The sequence below is a fragment of the Oncorhynchus mykiss genome, chromosome 8 (genome assembly GCF_057628025.1).
Source record: "Oncorhynchus mykiss isolate SJ-2025 chromosome 8, ASM5762802v1, whole genome shotgun sequence".
Taxonomy (NCBI): domain Eukaryota; kingdom Metazoa; phylum Chordata; class Actinopteri; order Salmoniformes; family Salmonidae; genus Oncorhynchus; species Oncorhynchus mykiss.
In genome coordinates, this window is record NC_143029.1 from 38311091 (window position 1) to 38337758 (window position 26668).

At 42.5% G+C, this 26668-nt stretch overlaps 1 protein-coding gene across 4 annotated transcripts in view; it reads right to left on the reverse strand.

Moving 5' to 3' along the window:
- Positions 1–15413: 15413 nt before the first annotated feature.
- Positions 15414–26668, reverse strand: part of acbd3 (acyl-Coenzyme A binding domain containing 3) — a 34416-nt gene continuing 23161 nt past the window's right edge. The window contains exons 2-8 of one of the 4 annotated variants that reach the window (XM_021612543.3): positions 22927–23068; positions 22491–22631; positions 22222–22380; positions 21907–22081; positions 19691–19910; positions 18887–19171; positions 15414–18587 (exon numbers count right to left, since the gene is read on the reverse strand). In XM_021612543.3, the coding sequence (XP_021468218.1) occupies positions 18373–18587; positions 18887–19171; positions 19691–19910; positions 21907–22081; positions 22222–22380; positions 22491–22631; positions 22927–23068 (1337 nt within the window). In that variant the 3' untranslated portion in view covers positions 15414–18372. Of the gene's footprint in view, positions 18588–18886; positions 19175–19690; positions 19911–21906; positions 22082–22221; positions 22381–22490; positions 22632–22926; positions 23069–26668 lie in introns of all 4 variants that reach the window. The other 3 variants (XM_021612545.3, XM_021612544.3, XM_021612541.3) reach the window with 3 other exon arrangements.

Genomic DNA, 26668 nt, shown 5'->3' on the forward strand with positions numbered 1-26668 from the left:
ACACAACCCCTTCCATAGACTTACACAGTAATTATGACAACTTACTGAGGACGTCCTCCAACCTACCAGTGCTCTTGCAGCATGAACTGGCATGTTGTCCACCCAATCAAAGTATCAGATAATGTATCTAGCACTGAAAGCATAAGCTACAACAGCTAGCTAGCACTGCAGTGCATAGTATGTGGTCAGTAGTTGACTCAAAGAGAGAGAAAGACAGTAGTTGAGCAGTTTAACAGAGAGAAATAGAGAGAGTCATTGTTTTTCACTTTCAGTTTCACTTAGCTAGCGAATGCAGCTAGCTAGTTTTGCCTACTGAAACACCCTGCTCAAACAGAGGTGTGTTATGTTAGCTAGCTGGCTATGACTTTCCAACACAACACTGGAACTCTTCCAAGTCTAGGTAAGCTTTTGGTTTTACTAATTTATTGCCACCGGGCCCCCCGGTGTAACAGCTTACTGACTGTACACTGTAATGTCACTGCAGGATTGTAGCGTTAGTTTTATTAGCTATGCTGACGATGACGTTATTTTACTAATGTGCACCTAAGTCGTTAAACGGCACTGACCGCCATCTTAAATGGCACTGACCGCCACTGCTCTCAGACCATAAGAAACAAGATTCTCTGTTCTGATGAAACCAAACCACCCTGTAATGATAAAGCAACCTGTTTTTGCTTTATCATTACAGGGTATTGTATGTAGATTGATGAGGGGAAAAAAAAAACGTTTTAATACATTTTAGAATAAGGCTGTATCCAAACAAAATGTGGAAAAAGTCAGACTTTCCGAAGACACTGAACATGTAATATATGTGTGGAGTACACAGTGCAACAAAACACTTACTTGCAGGTTCACCACTCGACAATGCAACAACAATAGAAAAATGAATAAAAGGGTACTAAAAAATAAAAGCTGAATTAATTTTTGCAAAACATTTAATACAAGAATGCACTCGAATGAATTAAAGTGGGATATTTACAGATGCTGTTGAATTGTGCGATAGATTGTGCAATAAGAAATAGGCATTGTGCAATAATATAAATAGGAGTCCAGTAGCATCAGTCATGGAGTGTGTGTAGCTTGTGAGTGTTTGTGTACATGTGTGGCAAGGTGCAGGGAGCCAGCGCAAGAGACTAGTGCCGGCGGTCAGTCCTGGTTCAAGAGTTCAGTAGCGTGTGCAAGAGACCTGTCCCAGTTCAAGTGTTCAGTAGCGTGTGCAAGAGACCTGTCCCAGTTCAAGAGTTCAGTGGTCTGGTGGCTTGCGGGTATGCCTCGATGTCTCTGAGCCTGGATGTCTGGGACCTGATGCTCCGGTACCATCTGTCAGATGGAAGGAGCAGTTAGGCTGTGATGCAACTGGTCGGGGCGCTCTCAATGGTGCTGCAGTAGAATTTGAAGAGGACCCAGGGAGGCATGCCAAATTTATTCAGCTGCCTGAGAAAGTGGGGGTGCCTGTGGTGCTTTCTTGACCAGGCCAGTGGTGTTGTCTGTCTATGTGAGGATCTCGGTGATGGCGACGCTGAGGAACCTGAAGCTGCTGACTCTTTCCACTGCACTCTCGTTGATGTGGATTAGGGCGTGTCCTCCTCACTGCTTCCTGAAGTCGACAATCAATTCCTTTGTTTTGCTGACGTTGAGGGAAGGGTTGTTGTCTTGCCACAACACTGCCAGATCTCTGACCTCCTCCCTGTAGGCTGACTCTTCGTTGTCAGTTATCAGGCCTACAACAGTAATGTACTGTCGTCAGCATCTTGATGTCTGGTCTGATCTGGTCTGGTCTGAGACGCCGAAGCTTCCCACCATTAGCTCTGACAAAATGAAAACTCTAGTCTTTGGCGACTCCATGAGTACCCTGATATCGTGGAATTTGTGCCATTCTGAAAAAATTGTTACGAATCATCCAGCGATCATACACTGTTTACCAGGGGGCAGGGCTACCGACGTTAAGGCTAATCTGAAGATGGTGCTGGCTAAAGCTAAAACTGGCGAGTGTAGAGAGTATAGAGATATTGTTATCCACGTCTGCACCAACGATGTTAGGATGAAACAGTCAGAGATCACCAAGCTTCAGCGTGTAAATCATCTAGAAAGATGTGTCGGCATCGAGTAATTGTCTCTGGCCCCCTCCCAGTTAGGGGGAGTGATGAGCTCTACAGCAGTGTCTCACAACTCAATCGCTGGTTGAAAACTGTTTTCTGCCCCTCCCAAAAGATAGAATTTGTAGATAATTGGCCCTCTTTCTGGGACCAAGGACCAAGCCTGACCTGCTGAGGAGTGACGGACTCCATCCTAGCTGGAGGGGTGCTCTCATCTTATCTACCAACATAGACAGGGCTCTAACTCCTCAATGAAATAGGGTGCAGGCCAGGCAGCAGGCTGTTAGCCAGCCTGCCAGCATAGTGGAGTCTGCCACTAGCACAGTCAGTGTAGTCAGCACAGCTATCCCCATTGAGACCGTGTCTGTGCCTCAACCTAGGTTGGGCAAAACTAAACATGGCGGTGTTCGCCTTAGCAATCTCACTAGGATAAAGACCTCCTCCATTCCTGTCATTATTGAAAGAGATCATGATACCTCACATCTCAAAATAGGGATACTTAATGTTAGATCTCTTACTTCAAAGGCAATTATAGTCAATGAACTAATCACTGATCATAATCTTGATGTGATTGGCCTGACTGAAACATGGCTCAAGCCTGATGAATTTACTGTGTTAAATGAGGCCTCACCTCCTGGCTACACTAGTGACCATATCCCCGTGCATCCCGCAAAGGCGGAGGTGTTGCTAACATTTACGATAGCAAATTTCAATTTACGAAACAAAATGACGTTTTCGTCTTTTGAGCTTCTAGTCATGAAATCTATGCAGCCTACTCAATCACTTTTTATAGCTACTGTTTACAGGCCTCCTGGTCCATATACAGCGTTCCTCATTGAGTTCCCTGAATTCCTATCGGACCTTGTAGTCATAGCAGATAATATTCTAATCTTTGGTGACTTTAATATTCACATGGAAAAGTCCACAGACCCACTCCAAAAGGCTTTCGGAGCCATCATCGACTCAGTGGGTTTTGTCCAACATGTCTCTGGACCTACTCACTGTCACAGTCATACTCTGGACCTAGTTTTGTCCCATGGAATAAATGTTGTGGATCTTAATATTTTTCCTCATAATCCTGGACGATCGGACCACCATTTTATTACTTTTGCAATTACAACAAATAATCTGCTCAGACCCCAACCAAGGAACATCAAAAGTCGTGCTATAAATTCACAGACAACACAAAGATTCCTTGATGTCCTTCCAGACTCCCTCTGTCTACCCAAGGACACCAGAGGACAAAAATCAGTTAACCACCTAACTGAGGAACTCAATTTAACCTTGCGCAATACCCTAGATGCAGTTGCACCCCTAAAAACTAAAAACATTTCTCATAAGAAACTAGCTCCCTGGTATACAGAAAATACCCGAGCTCTGAAGCAAGCTTCCAGAGAATTGGAACGGAAATGGCGCCACACCAAACTGGAAGGAATAAGAGGAAGAAGGGGTTGTAGAGAATGAGGAAAGCAGAGGTTGAATCTAAGTTTGATGAAGATGGTGATAAAACGGGAGATGGTGAGTCAAAGAAGACTGGGGTCAAGTTCAAACAGAGTAAAATATCAGCTAGACCGAGCTCTGGAGGTCAAATGGATGTGAATGAGGGAGATTTAAGTGAGGTGGAAGGTGTGATGAAGAGCTCAGTGCCCAAGCCTTGCTTCGAGGGGTGCTTCTGTAGAAGCAAAGAAAAATATTTTTGGCAATGTTCATGAAAAAGTGCTGAAAAATAAGTTTCAAATTCGTGATGCAGAAACGGTGTCTCCCGTCATGCCGAACTAGAAGTAACAAAAAGAAAAAAAAGTGCTGAAAAATATGTTTCAAATTCATGACCTAGAAAAGGTTTCTCCAGTCATGCCGAACTCGCTGCATGCCGGACATGGCCTACACAAATATTTTTGTCCATATTTATGAAAATATGCTGAAAAATATGTGTTGGTGTTGAACTGTAGTCAACACCAACACTGTAGCTGTAGTCAATGAACAGCATTTTCACATAGGTGTTCCTTTTGTCCAGGTGGGAAAGGGCAGTGTGGAGTGCAATAGAGATTGCATCATCTGTGGATCTGTTTGGGCGGTATGCAAATTGGAGTGGGTCTAGGGTTTCTGGGATAATGGTGTTGATGTGAGCCATTACCAGCCTTTCAAATCACTTCATGGCTACGGACGTGAGTGCCCTGGGTCTGTAGTCATTTAGGCAGGTTGCCTTTGTGTTATTGGGCACAGGGACTATGGTGGTCTGCTTGAAGCATGTTGGTATTACAGACTCATTCAGGGACATGTTGAAAATGTCAGTGAAGACACCTGCCAGTTGGTCATGCCCGGAGCACACGTCCTGGTAATCCGTCTGGCCCCGCAGCCTTGCGTATGTTGACCTGTTTAAAGGTCTTACTCACGTCAGCTACGGAGAGCGTGATCACACAGCCGTCCGGAACAGTCTGTGGTGGTAAATAAACAGCCACGAAAAGTATAGCTGAGAACTCTCTAGGCAAGTAGTGTGGCCTGCAGTTTATCACAATATACTCTACTTCAGGCAAAGACTTCCTTAGATTTCGTGCACCAGCTGTTGTTTACAAATATGCACAGACCGCCCCCCCTGCTCTTACCGTGTGCTGTTCTATCCTGTCGGTGCGGCGTGTATCCCGCTAGCTGAATATCCATATCGTCATTCAGCCACAATTCCGTGAAGCATAGAATATTACCGTTTTTGATGTCCCCGTTGGTAGGATATTCGTGATCGTACCTCGTTTAGTTTATTGTCCAATGATGAGTAATATTGACGGTAACGGCAGCTTTCCTAGTTGTCTTCTTCGGGTCCGGACGAGGCATCCGGCTCTTCGTCCTCTGCGTCGCTTCCTTTTGCGAATAATTGGGACGTCTGCCCTGTGGGGTGCTTGGAGAATATTGTTCTTCAACAACAACAAGCAGGACTCACACGAGGTTCATGGAAAAGTGGTGAAAAAAATGTTTCAAATTCTTGACCCAGAAATGGTGTCTCCCGTCATGCTGAACAAGGTGCATGCGGATAAGGCCCCAAAAAATACTTTCTTCAATGTTCATAAAAAAGTGGTGAAAAATATGTTTCAAATTCGTGACCCAGAAACAGTGTCTCACGTCAACCCGAATTAACGTTAAGCCGAATAGGTCTTAAAAAAATGTTTGGCCATGGCCATGAAAAAGAGCTGACAAATATGTTTCAACTTCGTGACCCAGAGACGGTATCTCACATCATCCCGAACTAGCGGCAAGCCGGATAGGGCTTAAACAAAGAGATTGGGCCAAGTTCATGAAAAAGTGGTGAAAAATATGTTTAAAATTCGTGATCCAGAAACGGTGTCTCCCATCATGCCGAACTAGCGGCAAGCCGGATAGGGCTTAAACAAAGAGATTGGGCCATGTTCATGAAAAAGTGGTGAAAAATATGTCTAAAATTCGTGATCCAGAAACGGTGTCTCCCATCATGCCGAATTAGCGGTAAGCCGGATAGGGCTTAACCCTCCCGCTGTCCTTGGGTCACTTTGACCCAACCCGACACTGTGTTGTCCTCGGGTCATTTTGACCACACAGTGTTGACCCTCCCGCTGTCCTTGGGTCACACAGTGGCCTTTTGGCTATTTCAGTTCCATGGCATGTTAGCACCCCCTAGCGGTGACAATTGAAATAACATGATTCAGAAACAACACACATTCTCTGAGTTGTGGACTGTGTGCATTTTGGGTATGGATTCAACATTCCCTGGGTTATGAAGACGACCATGGATACCTCTTAGAAATTGTAACCGCAAAAGGAAAGACATACAAGGTAACGTTTGATAAGTCTGGGTTTGAGCTTGAGACCGGTATACACTTCACCACCATGAGAGGTTTGCTGCACTACATGAGCACGGTTGAAAAGGTGACCTTTGTGACAAGAGCCTTTCCTACGATGCAAGAGCTCTGCAGGAGCAAGATGGAGAAGGATGGAGCAGGAGGAGACGATGGGAGATGGAAATTCCAACATATCTCAAAGGCTTCATACAGGCCAGACCATATGCAAAGAGATGGAGGACATGCCCATGGAACTCCTGCGCATCTTAATGAATATGTCAGTCCGTATAAGTGTAATTGAAGTGTACCATATGTAACCCTGTTATGACTTGACATCAATAAATAAAGTTAATGACCAGTAATTTCAGAGATGTTTTCTTTTTATTCATGACAGTACAACTATCATTAATATTGTCAGCTCGCTCATTTCACCCAAACGGTCAGGATTAGCATGTTGCATAAAAAGGGGGCTCATTTATCCAACCGTGGCTGGTTTATCCAAACATCTACCATTCATCCAGCCGTGTCTGTTTTATCCAACCAGGGCTCATTCAACCAACCGTGGCTAGTTTATCCTTTCTAGCGCAGGCGTTCCACTAGCGACTCACCTCGACAATATCCGGTGAAATTGCAGAGAGCGAAATTCAAACTACAGAAATATAAATGTGTGTAATACATCAAAATAAAGCTTAACTTCTTAAGTAATTCTGTGTGATTAGTTAGTTAGTTAGTAAATAATTAATGAAGCCAATTTGTAGATTGCTGATTCATCATTTATGCTAGGGTTCGTGCAGATATTCAAGTGTTTTGCAACATTCAGAATGAGACTGATGAGGTAATAAGAATGAATGATTTGACCTGTGACTGATGTAAGAGATAAATATCTTAGAGTTTAGAAGGGAGATAGTAGCTTGTCAAATAACTTTTCCCGTGGTGCCCCAGATTACTACTTAATTAATAGTTATATGATTAATTTAATTGCGTAATAATTGAACGTGGTATGTAATTAACACATTAATGATAGTAATGAGGACAGAACAATGCTTGCTTTTCTCCGTCTGCTCCACTACAGATAGAGACGACTTCCTTGGCAGGTATGTTCCAGGTAGTACAGGCCAATATAATAGACAAGCCTGCTGGCCTTACTGGGTGGATAGGAACTGATGGGTTCTGACTTTTAGATATGAAATATACTTATTCATGTCACTGGGGGAGAGAGGGGAATGTATAACCTATACATTTTGTCAGAATATGTTATTGTTAGCCACCAGGGATCCTATGGGAGGAGAAGAGACACAGTCTGGTACAAGTCAACATGACAGCCGTGAGTTAGGGAGGAGTGAGCAATTTGGGGTCAGGTTAGATGAAGTGAGGAAGAACATATATCATTCATCTTCTGGATAGCAACAGAAATGTATTGGCTGTTCAGATGGGTAAGGAGGGGCTCAGTATAGGGGAAAGGGTTAAATACCAGTACTTGTGTGAATATGTTCCTTGTCTTATGCAGCTGTGGTGTGAGCTTTATTAAGCGTCCGTGAGGCTTATTAGGTTCATTTAGAACATTAATCCGAGCTGTTTAGGAGGGATATCACACCTGGCACAAATTATTATACTATTATGTATTTCCTGCAGGGGGTGCTCTATTTGCACCCAGAGGGGAGTAGTTCAAAGTCAGGGTACAGGGGGTGGCTTGGGCCTAAAATGATTGTGTGAGCCTTGCTGAGGGCCCTGACCTTCAAGATCTCATCCAAGCCTGTCTGTTTGATTCCAAGTACTTTGCTTGCTGTGGTGTAATCCTTCTCAGCATATTTTTCTGGCAGACAGTGTAATTTCCAAACCAAGCAAAAAAATCTCTCAATGAAAGAATTGTAAAACAGAGTCAATATAGTATAGTCAACATTAAAAGATCCCAGCTTTTTGATAAAGTACAATCTCTGCTCACTCTCTTTGTAGATCAGGTCTGAACATTTACTCCACTGAAGCTTATTGTCCAAGAGGACACCCAGATATCTCTATTCCTCTACAATCTCTACGTTCTGACCTCTGATAGATGTTGCAGAGGAAGGTGTTGTACGCTTCCTGAAGTCTATGCACATCTCTTAGGTCTTGTTGGTATTGAGTACCATGTGAGATTCATCACACCACTCTACCAAGTCATCTAGGACCGGGCCATGGTGTTCCTCGTCATTATGCAACGGGCTGATCGAGGCAGTGTCATCAGCGAACTTAACGAGGTGTCTGTCAGGATGGGAACTAGTATTACTATTAGTGTACAAGATGTACAGGAGTGGGGACAAACCACATCGCGTTGGGGAGCCTATGTTGGTGGTGCTTATGTCTGACACGTGGGGACCCACCTCGACCCGCTGTGACCTCTGGCTCAGGAAGTCCAACAGCCACAAAACTAGCCCCCCATCTAAGGAGAAGTCCCTTATGAGTCTCTGTGCCAGAATGTTAGGTTGGATTGTGTTGAAGGCAGAAGAAAAGTCAACAAACAGAACCCTGACATGGAATTTAGTGCCCTGTAGATGTCTATAGACCATGTTGAGAAGAGTAAGAATGGCATCATCAACTCCTCTGCTGGGCTGAACTTCTGGGTGGCGCTGAGAATATGACTTTTCACAATTTTCTCAAACCATAGGATGTGTGCATTACATCCCCTGAACAATTTCAAAACATAAGCCTGTTCAACAACAACCCTCTTCAACATTTGTAATGATGCTTCCATTTGTTTAACCTCTGACACAAAGTTGTCTGATTCAAATCGAGAGAAGAAAACATTCAATTCATTAGCCATGTTCTGGCCCTCGTGTCTCCCAAAGTGTTAAGGGAATTTTTATCAATGATGACTAATTATGTATACATTTCAATCAGGACTGACTAATCCAAATACTATTATGTTACTGTATATGTACTAATCAGAATACTATTCTATATATGTATGAGTTTTCTTTCTTGATCCCAGTACTGAAAATAATGTGTGTGTGAATGTGGTCAAGAGTTTAGAACAATGGTGGTCTGTTCCTTGGTACAAATGAATGAACTATATCTCCAGACTGACTAGAATGCTTATCTACACTGACTGACCTTGGCTCTAGGCGAGGAGGGAAGGCTTGAGAGCTATAAAGCCTTTCTACCAGTGTCAAGAAGAGACGGAACATTTAGAAAACGCTGACGTCATTTTCAGTTTATAACCTGTGGTAAAATGTGTGTGTACTCAGTACTCTCTTGAATAAAGGCTGTTACTTGACTTTAAGACCAGGGCTCTGTCCATTCCTATAAAATAAGGGTCCTACAAATTCTTATGAATTGACAGAGTGTTTAATTTTAATTGGGAATTAAAACAGAGGAATTAAATTCCTTCAACACAAAGTCAGCACTGGTTTTTATCCCTTGCCAGGCCACCCTTGAGAATCCTGAGGAGAGGGTCCTCTCCACCCTTTGCTTGTATGCCTCCTTGCCCACCAGTATCTGTCTTATGATCTCATGTTGTACATCTCTTAAAGCCTGTCAATTACCCTCAGCATAAACTGCCTTCTTCCTATTAACCTGTTGATCCTACTTGAGACGCAGACGTCTCAAGTAGGCACCTGGAAATGCAAATGCGCTACGCTAAATGCTAAATGTACTCGTTAAAACTCAAACGTTCATTAAAACACACATACAGGGTATTGAATTAAAGCTACACTCGTTGTGAATCTAGCCAACAAGTCAGATTTTTAAAATGCTTTTCGGCGAAAGCATGAGAAGCTATTATCTGATAGCATGCAACACCCCAATATACCTGAAGGGGACGTAAACAAAAGAATTAGCGTAGCCGGCGCTACACAAAAACGCAGAAATAAAATATAAAACATTCATTACCTTTGATGATATTCTTTGTTGGCACTCCTATATGTTCCATAAACATCACAATTGGTTATTTTTCCCGATTAAATCCGTCCATGTATGCCCAAAATATCCATTTGTATAGCCTGTCTGGTTCAGGAAAAAAGCTCTCTTAAAACACGCAACGTCATTTTTAAAAATTATATAAGTTGCCTATATTCTTTGGCAAAACACTTCAACCTACTTTTGTAACCCAACTTTAGGTATTTGTGAACGTTAATAAGCGATCAAATTGATCACTGGGCGATCTGTATTCAATAGCAGCTACTCAAGAAAACAATGTCCATTTTTCTCTCTTCCAAAATTGATTGCTGTAGGCTGGATGGAATGAAGGATCTATTTGTCATGACACAAAGGATTTTTGTCAATGAAAATGACGTTTTTGGCTACATCGTGTGGAAGCTGTAGGAATTGCATCCTTGGCCCTATTTAATTTGGTGCCCCTTAAACAATACATGCAAGTGGCGCATGGATATATTTTTCAGTGACCAGTTTTTCTTGCGCTTTTCGATGAAACACACACCCTGTTATAGTCACAGCCGTGATTTAACCAGTTTTAGAAACTTTAGAGTGTTTTCTATCCACACATACTAATCATATGCATATACTATATTCCTGGCATGAGTAGCAGGACGCTGAAATGTTGCGCGATTTTTAACAGAATGTTCGAAAAAGGAGAGGGTAGACTTAACAGGTTTTAAGTAGTGATTTTAAATGTTTTATTGGTATGGACGATTTTACTGGTATTATTGGTATGGACGATTTTACAGTCTTATTAGGCACTACCTGACTCAGAGATTTACATAGTTTGTCCTCAAATACCTCCCATATAGTACAGTCAAAACACCCCTGGAGACCATATGCCTCCCACATAGTACAGTCAAAACACCCCTGGAGACCAAATACCTCCCATATAGTACAGTCAAAACACCCCTGGAGACCAAATACCTCCCACATAGTACAGTCAAAACACCCCTGGAGACCAAATACCTCCCACATAGTACAGTCAAAACAGCCCTGGAGACCAAATACCTCCCACATAGTACAGTCAAAACACCCCTGGAGACCAAATACCTCCCATATAGTACAGTCAAAACACCCCTGGAGACCAAATACCTCCCATATAGTACAGTCAAAACACCCCTGGAGACCAAATACCTCCCATATAGTACAGTCAAAACACCCCTGGAGACCAAATACCTCCCATATAGTACAGTCAAAACACCCCTGGAGACCAAATACCTCCCACATAGTACAGTCAAAACACCCCCTGGAGACCAAATACCTCTCATATAGTACAGCCAAAACACCCCTGGAGACCAAATACCTCCCATATAGTACAGTCAAAACACCCCTGGATACAAAATACCTCCCACATAGATGTCAAAACACCCCTGGAGACCAAATACCTCCCACATAGTACAGTCAAAATATCACTGGAGACCAAATACCTCCCACATTGTACAGTCAAAACATCCTTGGAGACAAGTGATACTGTTGTCGTTCCAGATCTGGACAGTTATAACTGTGGGTTTCTCCCTCTCTAAGAGCCGACAGTAGGTTGGCCTGAGGTAGTTTTATCTGTGTGTTTCTCCCTCTCCAGGAGCCGACAGTAGGTTGGCCTGAGGTAGTTTTATCTGTGGGTTTCTCCCTCTCCAGGAGCCGACAGTAGGTTGGCCTGAGGTAGTTTTATCTGTGGGTTTCTCCCTCTCCAGGAGCCGACAGTAGGTTGGCCTGAGGTAGTTTTATCTGTGGGTTTCTCCCTCTCCAGGAGCCGACAGTAGGTTGGCCTGAGGTAATTTTATCTGTGGGTTTCTCCCTCTCCAGTAGCCGACAGTAGGTTGGCCTGAGGTAGACCACATTGTGGTCTGATGTCCCCAGGAAGGTCTGGGGGTGCCAGAGAAAGCATTAGGTAATGTCCCAAAGCACAAATCAAGTCTTATTTTTCCCAGTATGGCATTTCACATACAGGTGGTGCGTGAGCAGGACTTTGAGCAAAGTGCAGTTGTTAAAATCTCCTAAAATACATTTGGTTGTCGGGTGAGATGGATTCCAGTTTCTGTGACAGATTATAAATAATCTCTGATGTTTTTGCTATATTAGCTTTTGGTTGAATGTACACAACGGTAACAAACAGTTACCAACAAACAGTTGGGGGAATTTACAGGGCTGGTAGTAGGGTTACAGTGACACAGAAACCGGTTCAATGTTGGGGGTACAAAGTCTCTCTCTCACCATGATCGATTTACACCACTGATCCCGTTTTCCACTTAGTCCGTTTGTACCGGGTATGAACACGATCAACAAGATCAATCCAACAACCTACCACTGTAAAGCTATCTTTGACAGACGGTTTACAAACAAAGTGTAAAAAGTTAAAACATAAAAGATCGCCTTTTAAAATGATAACCTTGGATTAGCTAACACAACGTGCCATTGGAACGCAGGAGTGATGGTTGCTGATAATGGGCCTCTGTACGCCTATGTAGATATTCCATTAAAAATCAGCCGTTTACAGCTACAATAGTCATTTACAACATTAACAATATTTGATCATTAGGAAACCCTTTTGCAATTACGTTAGCACAGCTGAAAACTGTTGTCCTAATTAAAGAAGCAATAAAACTGGCCTTCTTTAGACTAGTTGAGTACTTGGAGCATCTGCATTTTTGGGTTCGATTACAGGCTCAAAATGGCCAGCAACAAAGACCTTTCTTCTGAAACTCGTCAGTCTATTCTTGTTCTGAGAAATGCGAGAAATTGCCAAGAAACTGAAGATCATGTACAGCGTTGTGTACTACTCCCTTCACAGGACAGCACAAACTGGCACTAACCAAAATAGAGAGTGGAGTGGGAGGCCCCGGTGCACAACTGAGTAAGAGGACAAGTTCATTAGAGAGTGTCTAGTTTGAGAAACAGACGCATCACAAGTCCTCAACTGGCAGCTTCATTAAATAGTACCCGCAAAACACCAGTCTCAATGTCAACAGTGAAGAGGTGACTCTGGGATGATGGCCTTATAGGCAGAGTTGCAAAGAAAAAGCCATATCTCAGACTATCCAATAAAAAGAAAAGATTAAGATGTCCCAAAGAACACAGACACTAGACAGGATAAAAGGTGTTATGGACAGACAAATCTAAGTTTGAGGTGTTCGGATCACAAAGAACAACATTCGTGAGATGCAGAAAAAATGAAATGATGCTGGAGGAGTGCTTGACGCCCCAAAGTCTACTTGGACTGAAATGGAGATGATGACGTGGCAGGTGGCAGCGTGGTAAACACGGCTTGTCCCATGAATTAATCTCAAAATGACAAGACGAACAGGTGGAAACAATTGATTTTCAAAGAGCTCACCTTTTTTTTGTGGCAGAGTAGAGGGAAGGCACTGTCTGATCAGGGCAGGGTAGCCTAGTGGTTAGAGCGTTGGACTAGTAACCGAAAGGTTGCAAGTTCGAATCCCCGAGCTGACAAGGTACAAATCTGTCGTTCTGCCCCTGTTCCTAGGCCGTCATTGAAAATAAGAATTTGTTCTTAACTGACTTGCCTAGTAAAATAAAGGTAAATAAAAAAATAAAAAAATGCTAACCCACAACAAAATGAAATTTGGCTTGTTTCACAACAGGGTAGGGATTTAATGAACAATTTCCTCATGAAATAGTGGAGAGACGTCGTGCCCTGTACCCCACTTTCAAAGGGCTCCGAGCATAAAAGCATAATGTTCGTCTAGCGGTGGATAAATTATATGTAAAAAATTAAATGTTTAAGGACTCGATGATTACAACGTGGCCGTGAGTATATATGGAACTTGGGACTATATAGACGTAGTATCAGGCTTTGATTTAGGGGAAGGCGAGAATGGCTGAACTATTTTTTTTTCTTTATGAATTTTTATTTATTTAATTTGAAGATTGTACATTAGAAATACCAAGGTAGTTTTTTTTGTTTGTTTAAATCTGTCCTAATTGTAGTGGTCGGGTATATTTAGACTTTAAAGCTGTTATATAGTGCGGCCCTTGTTCGCCGATGTGAATCGGCATGATTAGCTTTTAAGATAAAACTTTATATGAATAGGTGTATTATAGGGTTAGGATAAAGGATTATATAATTTTTTTAAACGGCATAGGTTCTCTATTGGAATAGGCCTATACGATCCTAAAATAATTGGTATTACCCTTTTACATTTAAAAAAATACATCTGAATATAAAAAATTTTTAAAGGATGATTATTCTTCCGATACACACCGGCAAATGGATGGATTAGGTATTGTCAACGGGGTTGTTGTTTCTAGTGTGTGCTGGCTGGTTAACACTGGGATAGTGATTAAAGTTAACGGTAGAACAAATACAAGAATTGGCTTATGCAAGCACTTCTGTAAGTGAGAGAGGTATATTATATATTTCTATATAAAAGTTATTTATGCTACCTTTTATATTCTTGATCCTAATGATATAGGCATAGGTGTAAAACAGCAGAGGTGACAGAGCAACGACCCTGGAATAAAAAACATAATGTGTATGGGTGGAGAGAGGATTGGTTTTACAGGTTACCTCGCTCTAGATTGTCAGTACTGCATGTGTTCAGGGCTGTCGTGCCGTGGATGTGTCGGAGTCAAAGAAAAAAAATCTATTTACAATGAAGTAAAACTGCCATTTAGGTTGTTAAAATGTCAGCTTCTACTGTGGTGCCTATCAGAGGGAGTAAGAGTGGATAATATCACAATAAAATGCATCAGATATCCACTCTAAGATGGTTTTAAAAGTGATAAATATGCCCAATAGTTAAGCACAGAGGGGAGTGCTAAATAAAAATCTAGGCGGGTCAGCTTGTTACTCCCGAATCATGAGTTTGAGGGTAAACCTGCACCCCAGAACAGCCATCCTCTCCTCCTCTCAGTCCTGAAAGTTAATGTATGTAGTGCGTTTGTGTACTTGGTGTGTCTATATGCCATCTTGATTGCAAGGTTTTAAAATGGTCTGAAGTTCTGACATGATACCTCCCCAAGTCCATACTCAGAGCGGCCAGATGTAGCTCTGATGGCTGTTCTGGTCTTGGCTCCACCTTTTCTTCTGCAAAGTACCCTCAGGTGGTTCAGGCGCTTCCTTCCCTCCCTCTCTCCTCCTGGAGCTCTATGTGGGCACTCTAGATCACTCCACAGTTGGCACACTGTGCGTCATGTTTCTCCTCAGTGCAGGTTGTGGCAGTGTCCCCCTCCACACCAGGTGTCTTCTGTGCAATGTTGTACGGTTTGGTTAAAATGCTGACATTTAAAACACTTCAAAATGTACAGGAGTGTGGGCTTTCTTGATTCTGTCGTGTAAGTTGTCCATATAAAAACCCTCCCGAAGGAGTCTGGGGGCATCCTTAGGGCATGTGAGGGTAAAATAAAATGAAGGAGCGGACTGCAGCCCCTTATATGGGAAGTGGAATGGCAGTTTCTCCTGTCTAGATGTGTGATTGTATCTTCCTAGACTGACTCCACCCTCAGGCATTACCATAGTGAGACAGTAATTTAAATAAAACCTTGGCGTAACCCCTTGACTGTAATAGAGTTGAACCCAAACTGTAATTGTAGATGTTTTACATTTACATGTTTTAAATGTGAGAATAAAATGACATTCAGGTAATAGAGATGAACATAAGTTTAATCAATATTAAATAGGCCAGATTCTTCTTTAAACGCATAACGATCAAAAAAAGTAAAAGCAATACAAAAATGGATGAGCTTTCCCGTCCACATTTCATCCAGTCTTTCAGTTTACACTTTAGAGTTTGACTTTTTTGGGAACAATGTACATAATATCCACTTCTCCATACTTTGCAGTGCATCAACTCTCAACTCATGCCGCCCCCCCCCCCCCCCCATTTATATAATGATATACTTACAAGGCTAGAACAATCTGTATCATTAGGCTTAAAGTTGGTGAGCAAAAGTAGTTCAGACAAATGAACAGAACACAATGAAAGATCTCAACAATGGGGACTTTCTTGAACTTTGTGGCTCCTAACTAGCTTTACCATCAATAGTGCCTTGCATGATGTATTTCTCCATTTCTGGGTCAAAACCATTGCCACAAGTCAACCAGTACAAACTACAACTAGGAGACGGAGTTGGTGATTGGCTAACCGGTAGGCCTTATTCTATTTCAATCTCTTTCTGACCCCTGTTGATGTGCAACCAACCTCGGCACAGTGGACGTTATTAAGTGTTAAGGTAATGTCAGGCATCTTTGAATGGAAAGGAGACTTGAAAACCCATCAGAAACCAAACAATGGTATGATTCATCGAAAAAGTAATTCAAAAGAAGAACAATTCATACAGAATGATCAGCTCCCGAATTTGATTCCAGCCTGTATCACAACCGGCCGTGATTGGGAGTCCCATAGGGCGGCGCACAATTGGCCCAGCGGTGTCCGGGTTACGGTTCGGCCGGAGTAGGCCGTCATTGTAAATAAGAATTTGATCTTAACTGACTTGCCTAGTTAAATAAATGTTTTTCTTTAAATAAACAAACCCTGGTGGCTGACTTTGACTTCAAGTGAAACACAAAGCATGCAGATGCAATGTGGAGGAACATCTGACTGGACAATACCAAATAATGGCAACAAGATAAACAACTAAGAGATCATACAGTAAGAGTTAAAGAAAAACACACCTTCAGAGCTCAGTCTGAGTTCAGTTAGTAACTGATTACTCTCAACAAAGAGACATGGATGACTAGAGAGCTAGACGTGATCATCTCAGTTTATTAGCGATGGCAGACAGTCCTATTTGAGAGAAAAAAATAAAATCGGAATCAATCCATCAATTAGGACAGAAAGATCAAATGCTCGAGAGAGGTCACAGTAAAACTCATCTTAAAGGGGAATGTGCAGTTGCATCATCCCTCTTCGGACTTCTGAACGAATGAAATATTCCCATTGATTCTTGAGGCATTTCCAAGTTAAATTCTTCATGACTTCAGTTCAACTGTCATAACCCATCAGAGCTTCAAATATAAGCTTGTTTCACTCCAATGTTGGTAAACAAAGTAAATGTAAACAAGCACTATATATGGTTAAAACTATAATTGTAATCATGGATGGTCAGTCCTTGCAACCATAGCTCTGTCAATGAATTTGAGAGTGGTTACCTTTCTCCAGCCCTATCCCTCAGCTTTTTACTGAAACAGGGGTGGGGATTTCAATTTGTTATTGTTTCAACTGATGATTCCCTCTAAGTTATTAGCCGGCAGTTCGTATGTATGAAAAAGGATTAGCATCTCCAGTCCCATGGACAAACTCAACACACACACAGGAGTGATCAATAGATGACAATGTCCAGTCTCCTTCAGAACAGACATGGGGGTGTCCCAATACGCCTTACTGGATTCCTTTCCTTGTCTCCTGTCCTTCATAGCCACTGATAGGGAAAGATGGGTAAGTTTCCATCCCTATAATTTTCACCTCTCATGTCCTTTGAGATCAGTGGCCATGAAGGAAAGGAAGCATCCAAAAGACATGTCTCCTGAAGCAGGGAGGCCACTGTTTGGAGATGAAATACACCCAAATATTATACAGACACAAAAATGATCCTACACTACAAGAAAGGGTGAATAATAAATATGAATTAAATGCTTTTTAGACACAATCTCACTTTTTTCAGCATTCCATTTTGAGATACCGAACTTTTCCATGTACATGTCATATCCCTCTTCCAACCCTATACCCCTTCTAACCCCTTGCTCTTCATCATCCTTCGCTCAGTAGAACAGTGTACAATCCCAAATGAATCCCTAGCCCCTCCCCGGTTTGCACTTGTGGCGATCTGAAAGGATTGCTTAGATAATATCAATATGATAATAGCTCCACCATGGCCTAGGACAAGCTATACTAGAAATTCTGCAATATTGCTTATGCCTTAAATCCAACCCTTTCAGACCTCAAGAAGTATGTAGCTGGTAGGAGCTAGGGGTTGATGTGGATTTGGGTGTAGCTCTTGCAATAGAAGCGTTGCCACTTGAGGAGTAACTGACTGCGTGTGTTTTAGTGTTACTCCGTGGTGGTCTATGAGGGACTCCTTCTGGAGTACAAAGGCATGGTGCTGTAGTGTAGTGTGTCACTATGTTTGGACTCCGTTTGACCAATGACTTCTCTCATTGGACAAAGCCCCAACCCTGTATGGACTTCAGTTGTGTTAAATTTGAACTCAGGTTAAGGAGTGTCTCACTCAGAGAGAAGCACAGCCATAACAATGACATGACAGGGCAGACTAGGGTTAGATGATGTTTGGGCAGGAAAGATGGCCATTAAATACAAGAAAGTCCTAGAGTTGATCTCTAAGAGCGAGAAGACGACAGGTGGTGAACACACTACAGGGTTAACTACCTCCCGGACTCCACAGGCTCCAATGAGGTGTAAGCACACACACACACACACACACACACAGACAGGAGTCACACACACACACAGAGACAGGAGTCCCATCTCCAACGGGAGTCCAACGCAACTCCATCGCCCTCTGGAGATCTAGTCCAGAACAGATCATCTCATCCCCCCTTCCTCTCTTCAAACACACACTCCCCGTCTCCTGTAGTCCCTCCAGGCTTATCTGGTGTAGTAGACTCTGTAGTAGACACTTTTTGACCTCCAAAGAGAGTAAGAGTTGTCGAACTTGAGAAGGTAGACCCCACGGCCAGGGTATTGGTGACTGCCGGCATAGACCTCCTCGTGACAGTCCCGCCGATACACCGGCACTATCTCATCCACCTGCGGCTTCCCTGCCTCTTTCTTAGCCTTCTCCTCCTCACTAGGGGGCTCACCTGGAAATAGAGGGAACGCAGACCATCAGGGGGGCTGGTCAGTAACTACTGGATCACACTACAAGATTATTATCATCTGGTCTGAGGTGGCTTTCAGTGAATGCCTAGTGTTTTTCTAGCAGTATGAAAGGACCATACACATTAACAATAAGGGGCTATGTTAAAGACATGAACAAATATTAACTATGACAAACAAGCAGGTATAGGCCCTCTCAATAGAGCTGTATCCTGGGTCTCACGAAAGAACCCCATAACATCCCATTAGAAATCCAGCAGGCATCTCATCTTCCTCTCCTCACCTTCCTCATCCTCATCTTCGTCGCTGGACTCGCTGACGTGCACACTGACCGAGGCATTGGCGGAATCTGTCCACTCAAAGAAGACTCCGAAGCCAATATCGTAGTGGTCCGTGGCAAACTCCCAGAAGAGGTAGGAGCCCTCCTCATGGGTGGGCACTCGCACTGTCACTACCTCGCCACGCCCCACCGTGATCACACTGTCCACGTCCTGCCGAATCTTCTCCTTGAAGTCCTTGATCTGGGGTCGCGTCCACATGGAGGGGGCTGCTATGACTGGGGGAGAGTCTGCTGGGGGAGAGGACGGAATGAGAGGGGCGTGTAAATATAACAGTGGCAGATTATGCACAATGTACATCCATTTCTCTGGTACAACATTTCAGAAAAATACAGGATACAAACAAATGTATGCTTTTGAGTAGTAAAAGTGACTTTCATTTTCACTAGATGAGGCAGTACTGGCTTTAGGGCTATACAGGCACACTGTCTCCTTGTTCTATGCAGGATAACAAAGTAGGCAGAGATACTCTGCTGTAACCGATGAATGAATTCCATGGTTTGATTACAAACCAGGAATAGGCATCCTCTGTCCTGGCCAGCAACTTCTTAGCCAATCGAAGGGTTAGGGAGGAGTCATTCACATATCCCTTACACCTATTCATCCATTTCTGATCCCCAAAGTCGCATCACCAAGTGTAGAGAGTAAGGCATTACATTACAATTTGGAATGTGTGCACGCTTGTGGATGCATGCATGTATGTCTACTACCTGGCCGGTGTGTGTGCGTGCATGCATGTGTGTTTGTACCTGGCCTTTGCGTGTGTGTACCTATTGGCCCATTCTCAGTGGCCTCCTCAGCAGGCTCTAAGCGCTCTGGCTCTCTGTCCGTGCCCTCAGAGTGGGAGTCTGACTGGCCATTGAGCAAGGGGACTTTCTCTCTAGCCGGGAGCGCTGCAGCTACAGGCTCACTAGTGGCCTCCAGGGTGGCCTTCACCACCGCATCCTCCTGCTGCTTCTGTAAGGCTGCCTGGAAGGGTGAGGGAGGGGGAACGGAGGGTCAATGCCTGGGAGGGCAGCAGAATTAAGACATTTCTGTACAATCTCAAACTTTTTCCCTTAATGATCACAAAAAAATCTCTTCATTAAAGATGAAAGACAACACAAGTTGATAATAACTAATTAGGGAAATGTTTTAGTATCAGTGTTTAAAGATGTCCTCCAGCTATTTCTGAACTTTTCCTGTTGAAAAGCGATATCCCAAGTATAAATAGGGGAGAGTGTGGTAAGTTGAGCCAAAGGGGAAAATTGAGCCACCCTTGTTTCTAGGAAACCATACACAAAATTAATCAATCACCAAATATTTAGGAAGAGGTCATCATTTCCATGGACACTGAAGGAAGAAACTACATGGGAAAAGTGGTAAGGAAGTTGGTGAAAATCATTTTTTTGGACTAAGTCAAGTTAACTTGTGTTAGAGGTTTCATGATGCTTGTATCTAAACCAAAGTATATACTTTAAAGATTCTAAGGTTCTATACATCAGTTGGGGTCTCTATTAGGTTCAATATGAGGTCCTAAACATAGCATGAAAGTGCATCCTTGTAGCTGTGTGGGCTAATTCCCTGAGTGTACAAAACATTAAGAACACCTGCTCTTTCCATGACAGTCTGGTGAAGCCAGGTGAAAGCTATGATCCCTTACTCATGTCACTTGTTAAATCCACTTCAAATCAGTGGAGATGAAGGGGATGAGACATGCTAAAGAAGGATTTTCAAGCCTCGAGACAATTGAGTGATGGATTGTGTGTGTGTGCCATTCAACAGCCAATTTGACAGAGCTTGAAGAATTTTTTTAAAAGAATAAAAGGCAAATGTTTCACAATCCAGGTGTGGAAAGCTCTTAAAGGCTTACCCAAAAAGACTCATAGCTGCAAACGCTGCCAAAAGTGTTTCTACAAATATTGACTCAGGGGGTGTGAATACTTATGTAAAATTAGATATTTGCAAACATTTATAAAAACATGTTTTCACTTCATCATTGTGGGGTATTGTGTTTAGATGGGTGAAAAAATAAATAATATTTAAACACTTGAATTCAGGCTGTAAAACAAAAATGTGGAAAAAGTCAAGGGGTATGAACACTTCCTGAAGGTACTGTAGGTTGACAATTATTTGAAAACATGTCCGTTAATTCATAGTGATTTTGCAAAAGAAAGCCACACATTTCAATGCATGCCACTGGAACACCTAACATATGTCATACTTTGACTAAAACCATGACTTATTGACATGGGTAAGCTCTGGTGGATTCCTACTGGTGTTGGTGTTTAAGAAGACAAAAGCGATTGTGATGGTGTTAAATTGTGTTTGGTTTTAAAAAGGTAGTGGTAATATTTTATTCAGTACAGACATTTGTAGGTGGCTTAAAAGAAAACTCCACCAAAAAAACAATATTTTGGTATTTGTTTCATTAGTCCATTGTTGATATAGTCCCAACATGTTTTGCATGTTGTGCATGTCAGCAACTTGATTGCAGACATGCAAAACATTTTGTGACTACATCAACAAAGGACTAATGAAACAAATACCAAAAGATAGTTTTGGGGTAGAATGGTCCTTTAACTTAGCCTGTCCTGCAGCTCAACAGACCCCATGACCGTGGTAAGTTGTGCCAAGAGACCACTGTTTTTGGACAAGCTATGGTTTTCAAAACACATTTTTACATGAATTCTGATTATTTCTGGGGATAAACATCATCCTGAAATATATATAGATATCTTTGTTAGAAAGAATACTATATTTTCCTTGGAGTGATGCTGAATGTAAAAAAATAAAAATAAATTTGCATAACTTACCCCACTCTCCCCTATAGTAATGTGCACACACTTTTGCGCAAAACAGTGCTTTTTTGACAACAGCAAACTTCAAGAAGTATTGCATTCAAGGAGTTGGTCTGATGTGATGTCATTGTCCTACTCACTTGCTTGTGGAAGATGTGGAGTGCATAGAATGGTGTTGTGTGTACCTGTTGTTGTGCCAGCTGGACCTGGTAGAGCTGCTGCATGTACTGTTGGTAGTGTTGTTCCTGTAGCTGGTGTATGAGACCCAGCTGCTGCTCAGGGCTCTCTGGGTACTGCTGGGCAGCATACTGCTGGAACTGCACTGCCGTCTGGGCATTCAGTGCTGCCATGATCTGCTGTCTGCACACAGGGAGGGGGAGGATGGAGGAGAGAGTCAACTCAGCACCCTTCCTTCAACAAACACTGGACTACTGTAGAGAGGTAAAGCTGAAGCTAAAGAAACTGATAATCTATCATACACACACAGACACAGTACTCACTTCTGCTGCTCTACCCGTAGCCTCTCCTCCTCCAACTGCCTCCTCTCCTCCTCCTCCCTCTTCAGCCTCTCCTCCTCTTCGATCATCTGTCTCTCCTCCTCCTGCCTCTTTCGCTCCCTCTCTTCATCCTCCCGGCGCTGTCGTTCCTCCTCCTCCCTCCTGAGGTAAGACAAAAACACAACAAACTTGAGTAAACTCCCTAAGTCCTAGGGTAGTTTCCACCATGTTGCTGTCATGGTAAGAAATGTCTGTCCTCCTGGACAACTTACCGTTTCCTCTCCTGCTCATCCTTCTCTATTTGGTGGGAGGTGACATAGGGTGCAAATAAATTACAGCATTTGTTCAACAGCTTGACAAACTCCACCATAGCCTCCTCCTTCTCCATGTTACCCAGAGCAGCCCACTCTTTCCTAAAGGGGAAAGAGGGATAGTATAGTTTTTTTATACTGTAGATGTTCAATTTTTTCTCACTTTTGTTTATTTTACTTTCTTTGGCAATATAAACATATGTTCCCATGGCAATAAAGCCCCTTTGAATTTAAATTAGAGTGGGAGATAGAGATGGGGGACAACTTTTTCACACTGAGCTGTGAAAAACCTGGATTCCAAACGGTTTCCTCACGTTTCCTGAAACACAGCAGCAGCACTAGTGCTGGAGCATCAGCTGGAGTTAAAGTCCCACACACTGGCGTGGGGGTGGTTTACCTGCGGTCATTTCCCAGGACGTCAAAGAAGCCCACCTCTGGAGAGGCGTCGAGGTTGTATGGCCCCAGTAACACCTGCTTGTGGAGGGCCACCAGACGAAGCTTCTCTTCATAGGTGGGGTGGAAGGCCTTGCCATCCTTATCTGAGGACAAGACAAACCAGCTAATGGGCTAGACAGGCCTATATTGGAAATGGCATACAGAACATCTTGTTGCTAAGCGTGTTGCTAGCGAATGGTGACTGACATGTCCCTTTTACAGTGTATACAGTCAGGGAAAAAGTTAGCCATGTCGGACCTTTGTCGTAGAAAAGCCTCAATTTAGACCAGATCAAATGATGAAAGACATGCTCTCTAAATGTGCACTCCTTATATTGCCAATGCCCTTTGGGAGAAATTAACAATGACTGCAATGCACAGCTTCACTGAAGAATAGGAGAAGTCCAGCTTTAGAACCTGTTTACACAATGTTGTGACTATATTAAAGCAGAAATCCGCAGATTGTGGGTGAACCTATGCCTCCCCACTTCTTGCGTAGTGTTTTCACTTTGAACGAAAACGAGGCAGTTGAGCCCTGAGCCACCTTGGGCTGGACTTTTATACTAGGTGTGTCTCTGTGCTAATCCGCCTACTCGAATGACCCTACTGCCCCAGAGCTGGAGAGGAAGTGAAAGTCACTTAAAACCAGAAACAAAGAGCAGACGGAGCCAACAAGCATCATTCTCTGTTCTTGGATCGGAATCAACTCAACCCCAAAAGATAAAAAGCAGCGAGAAAGACTGCTAATGACCAATCCATAAACATGATAAACTGGATTAATTTTAACCGATGGAAGAGTGACGGACATGGCCACCGTTCTCATGGACTGGTAACGTTAGGTAAGTGTTAGGTAAATGTTGGGTTGCGTTTTTAGCCTGCTAGCTACTAACCTTAGTGTGTTCAATGTTCATGATAGCAGCTAACAAGGCTACCTAACATCTGAATTTGGACTGTTTTGTACTCGAAGGAATCTAACGATACCATCATGTGGCGACACTGCATAAACCCCAACAAGATGCTCAATGCCTTTATTTCAACTAGGTACAGTTAGCTAGCTGAAGCTAGATATGCAGATTGTTTACATGGTAGTGTCTATCGTTTGTAGATGATAATGCTAACTAGCTAGGTAAGACAGCAGTTTCTGTCCAGGACCACCCCCCAAAAAATGCTTATAGCTATACCATTTGGTCAGAGATGTTTCTGTACATTGCCAATTACTTTATTTTTTAATTGGCAAGATTAGCAAATGTAGGTACGACATGCCAGCAACAAACGCTGACACAACAATTCCAAGTATAAATGATTAAATTATGAAAGACAAGCATTGTAATTTTGAATTCCATAGGGTGTGGAAGATGTGTAAAAAAAATTTAAAAAGCATTGTCTATCAACAATGACAAGCCACTGGTGTTTAACTTGGATGCAAAATTACTGAGGATAACAGTGCTGATATTGCCACTCCTATTTGCCATATCTTCAAACTAAGCCTACTAGAAAGTGTGTGCCCTCAGGCCTGGAGGGAAGCTAAAGTAATTCCGCTACCCAAGAATAGTAAAGCCCCCTTTACTGGCTCAAACTTTTGGGGGGAAAAAACATGACCAGATACAATGCTATTTTACAGTATACAAATTGACAGCAGACTTTCACCATGCTTGTAGGGAAGGACATTCAACAAGCACAGCAATTACACAAATGACTGATGATTGGCTGAGAAATTCATGATAAAAAGATTGTGGGAGCTGTGTTGTTTTTTTCTTTGCGGCTTTTGACATTATTGATCACAGTCTGTTGATGGAAAAATGTATGTGTCATGGCTTTAGATCCCCTGCTATGTTGTGGATAAAGCATTACCTGTCTAACAGAAGAGTGTTCTTCAATGGAAGACTTTCCAACATAATCCAGGTAGAATCAGGAATTCCCCAGGGCAGCTGTCTAGGCCCTTACTATTATCAATTTTACTTGCCTTGAAATTTCACTGGCCTTGAGTAAAGCCAGTGTGCCTATGTATGAGGATGACGCAACACTATACACAAGTGTTGCAGTGAAATCACTGCAACGCTTAAAGAGCTGCAGTTTCAGAATGGTGGCAAGGAATACATTCCTAAACATTTCAAAAACTAAAAGCATTGTAGTTGGGACAAATGATTCACTAAAACCTAAACAGCAACTGAATCTTGTAATAAATAAATGTGGATATTGGGCAAGTTGAGGTGACTAAACTGCTTGGAGTAACCCTTGATTGTAAACGGTCATGGCCAAAACATGTTGATACAACAGTAGCTAAGATGGGGAGGAGTCTTTCCAAAATAAAGCTCTGCCTTCTTAACAACAGTATCAATAAGGCAGGTCCTACAGGCTGTAGTTTTGTCGCACCTGGACTACTGTTCAGTCATGTGGTCAGGTGCCACCAAGAGGGACCTCGGAAAAATACAATTGGCTCAGAACAGGGCAGCATGGCTGGCCCTTAAAAGTACACTAACAATAATATGCATTTCTTGAGCCATTCTCATGGCTCAAATTTGAGGAGAGACTGACTTCATCATTACTAGCACACAGCTCGGACAACCATGCATACCCCACAAGACATGCCACCAAAGGTTTCTTCAAAATCCTCAAGTCAAGAACAGACTATGGGAGGTGCACAGTACTACATGGCTACATTGAACTATTTTCTACATCAGGTAACTGATGCAAGCAGTAGAATAGGATTTTTTTTAAACGATACAAATATACCATATTGAACAGGGGGACTGGGGACTGTGCAGACACACACGTACACATGGATGTTGTATTGTAAATATGTGATAGTGGAGAAGTGGCCTGAGGGAACACACTAAATGTATTGGGTAAAGTGTTATGAAATGTAATGTTATATTTTTAACTGTATATAACTGTATTAATGTAGCTGGACCACAGGAAGAGTAGCTGCTGCCTTGTCAGCAGCTAGATGGGGATCATTAATAAACACAAAATACAACATTTCTCAGGAAGATACTGGTGGAGACAGTCTGATTTCAAGTTAACCTAAGACTGCGCAAGTTGTGGTTGTGCAAACACCAACACTGAAGAATTAAGAAATGCTGTATACATATTCTGTTTTAATTTGTGATTCAATAATTATTTTGTTGGTAATATACCAAAATCGTTAGCCATGTTTGCCTGTTCAGCACATCGCCTGTAAATAAACAGCATTGATTCCTACCTAGTGTGAACTACCCACCAGAACCGGCCGTGATTGGGAGTCCCATAGGGTGGCGCATAATTGGCCCAGCGCTGTCCGGGTTAGACTGTCATTGTAATTAAGAATTTGTTCGTAACGGACTTAAAATAAATATCCAGCCTAGTCAGTCAAGTAAACAATGGCTCATCTGCATGACATATTGGTGGACCATGGGCCATGAAGTCATAGGACATTAGCTTCTTACACTGGTAAGAGCAAAACACTACATATAAACTCAGCAAAAAAAAAAGAAAGTCCTCTGTCACCTGAGTTTATTTTCAGCAAACTTAACATGTGTAAATATTTGTATGAACATAAGATTCAACAGACAAACTGAACAAGTTCCACAGACATGTGACTAACAGAAATGGAATAATGTTTCCCTGAACAAAGGGGGGGGTCCAATTTTTTTTTCAGTATCTGGTGAGACACCTGCATTAAATACTGCAGTGCATCTCCTCCTCATGGACTGAGATCTGGGCTCT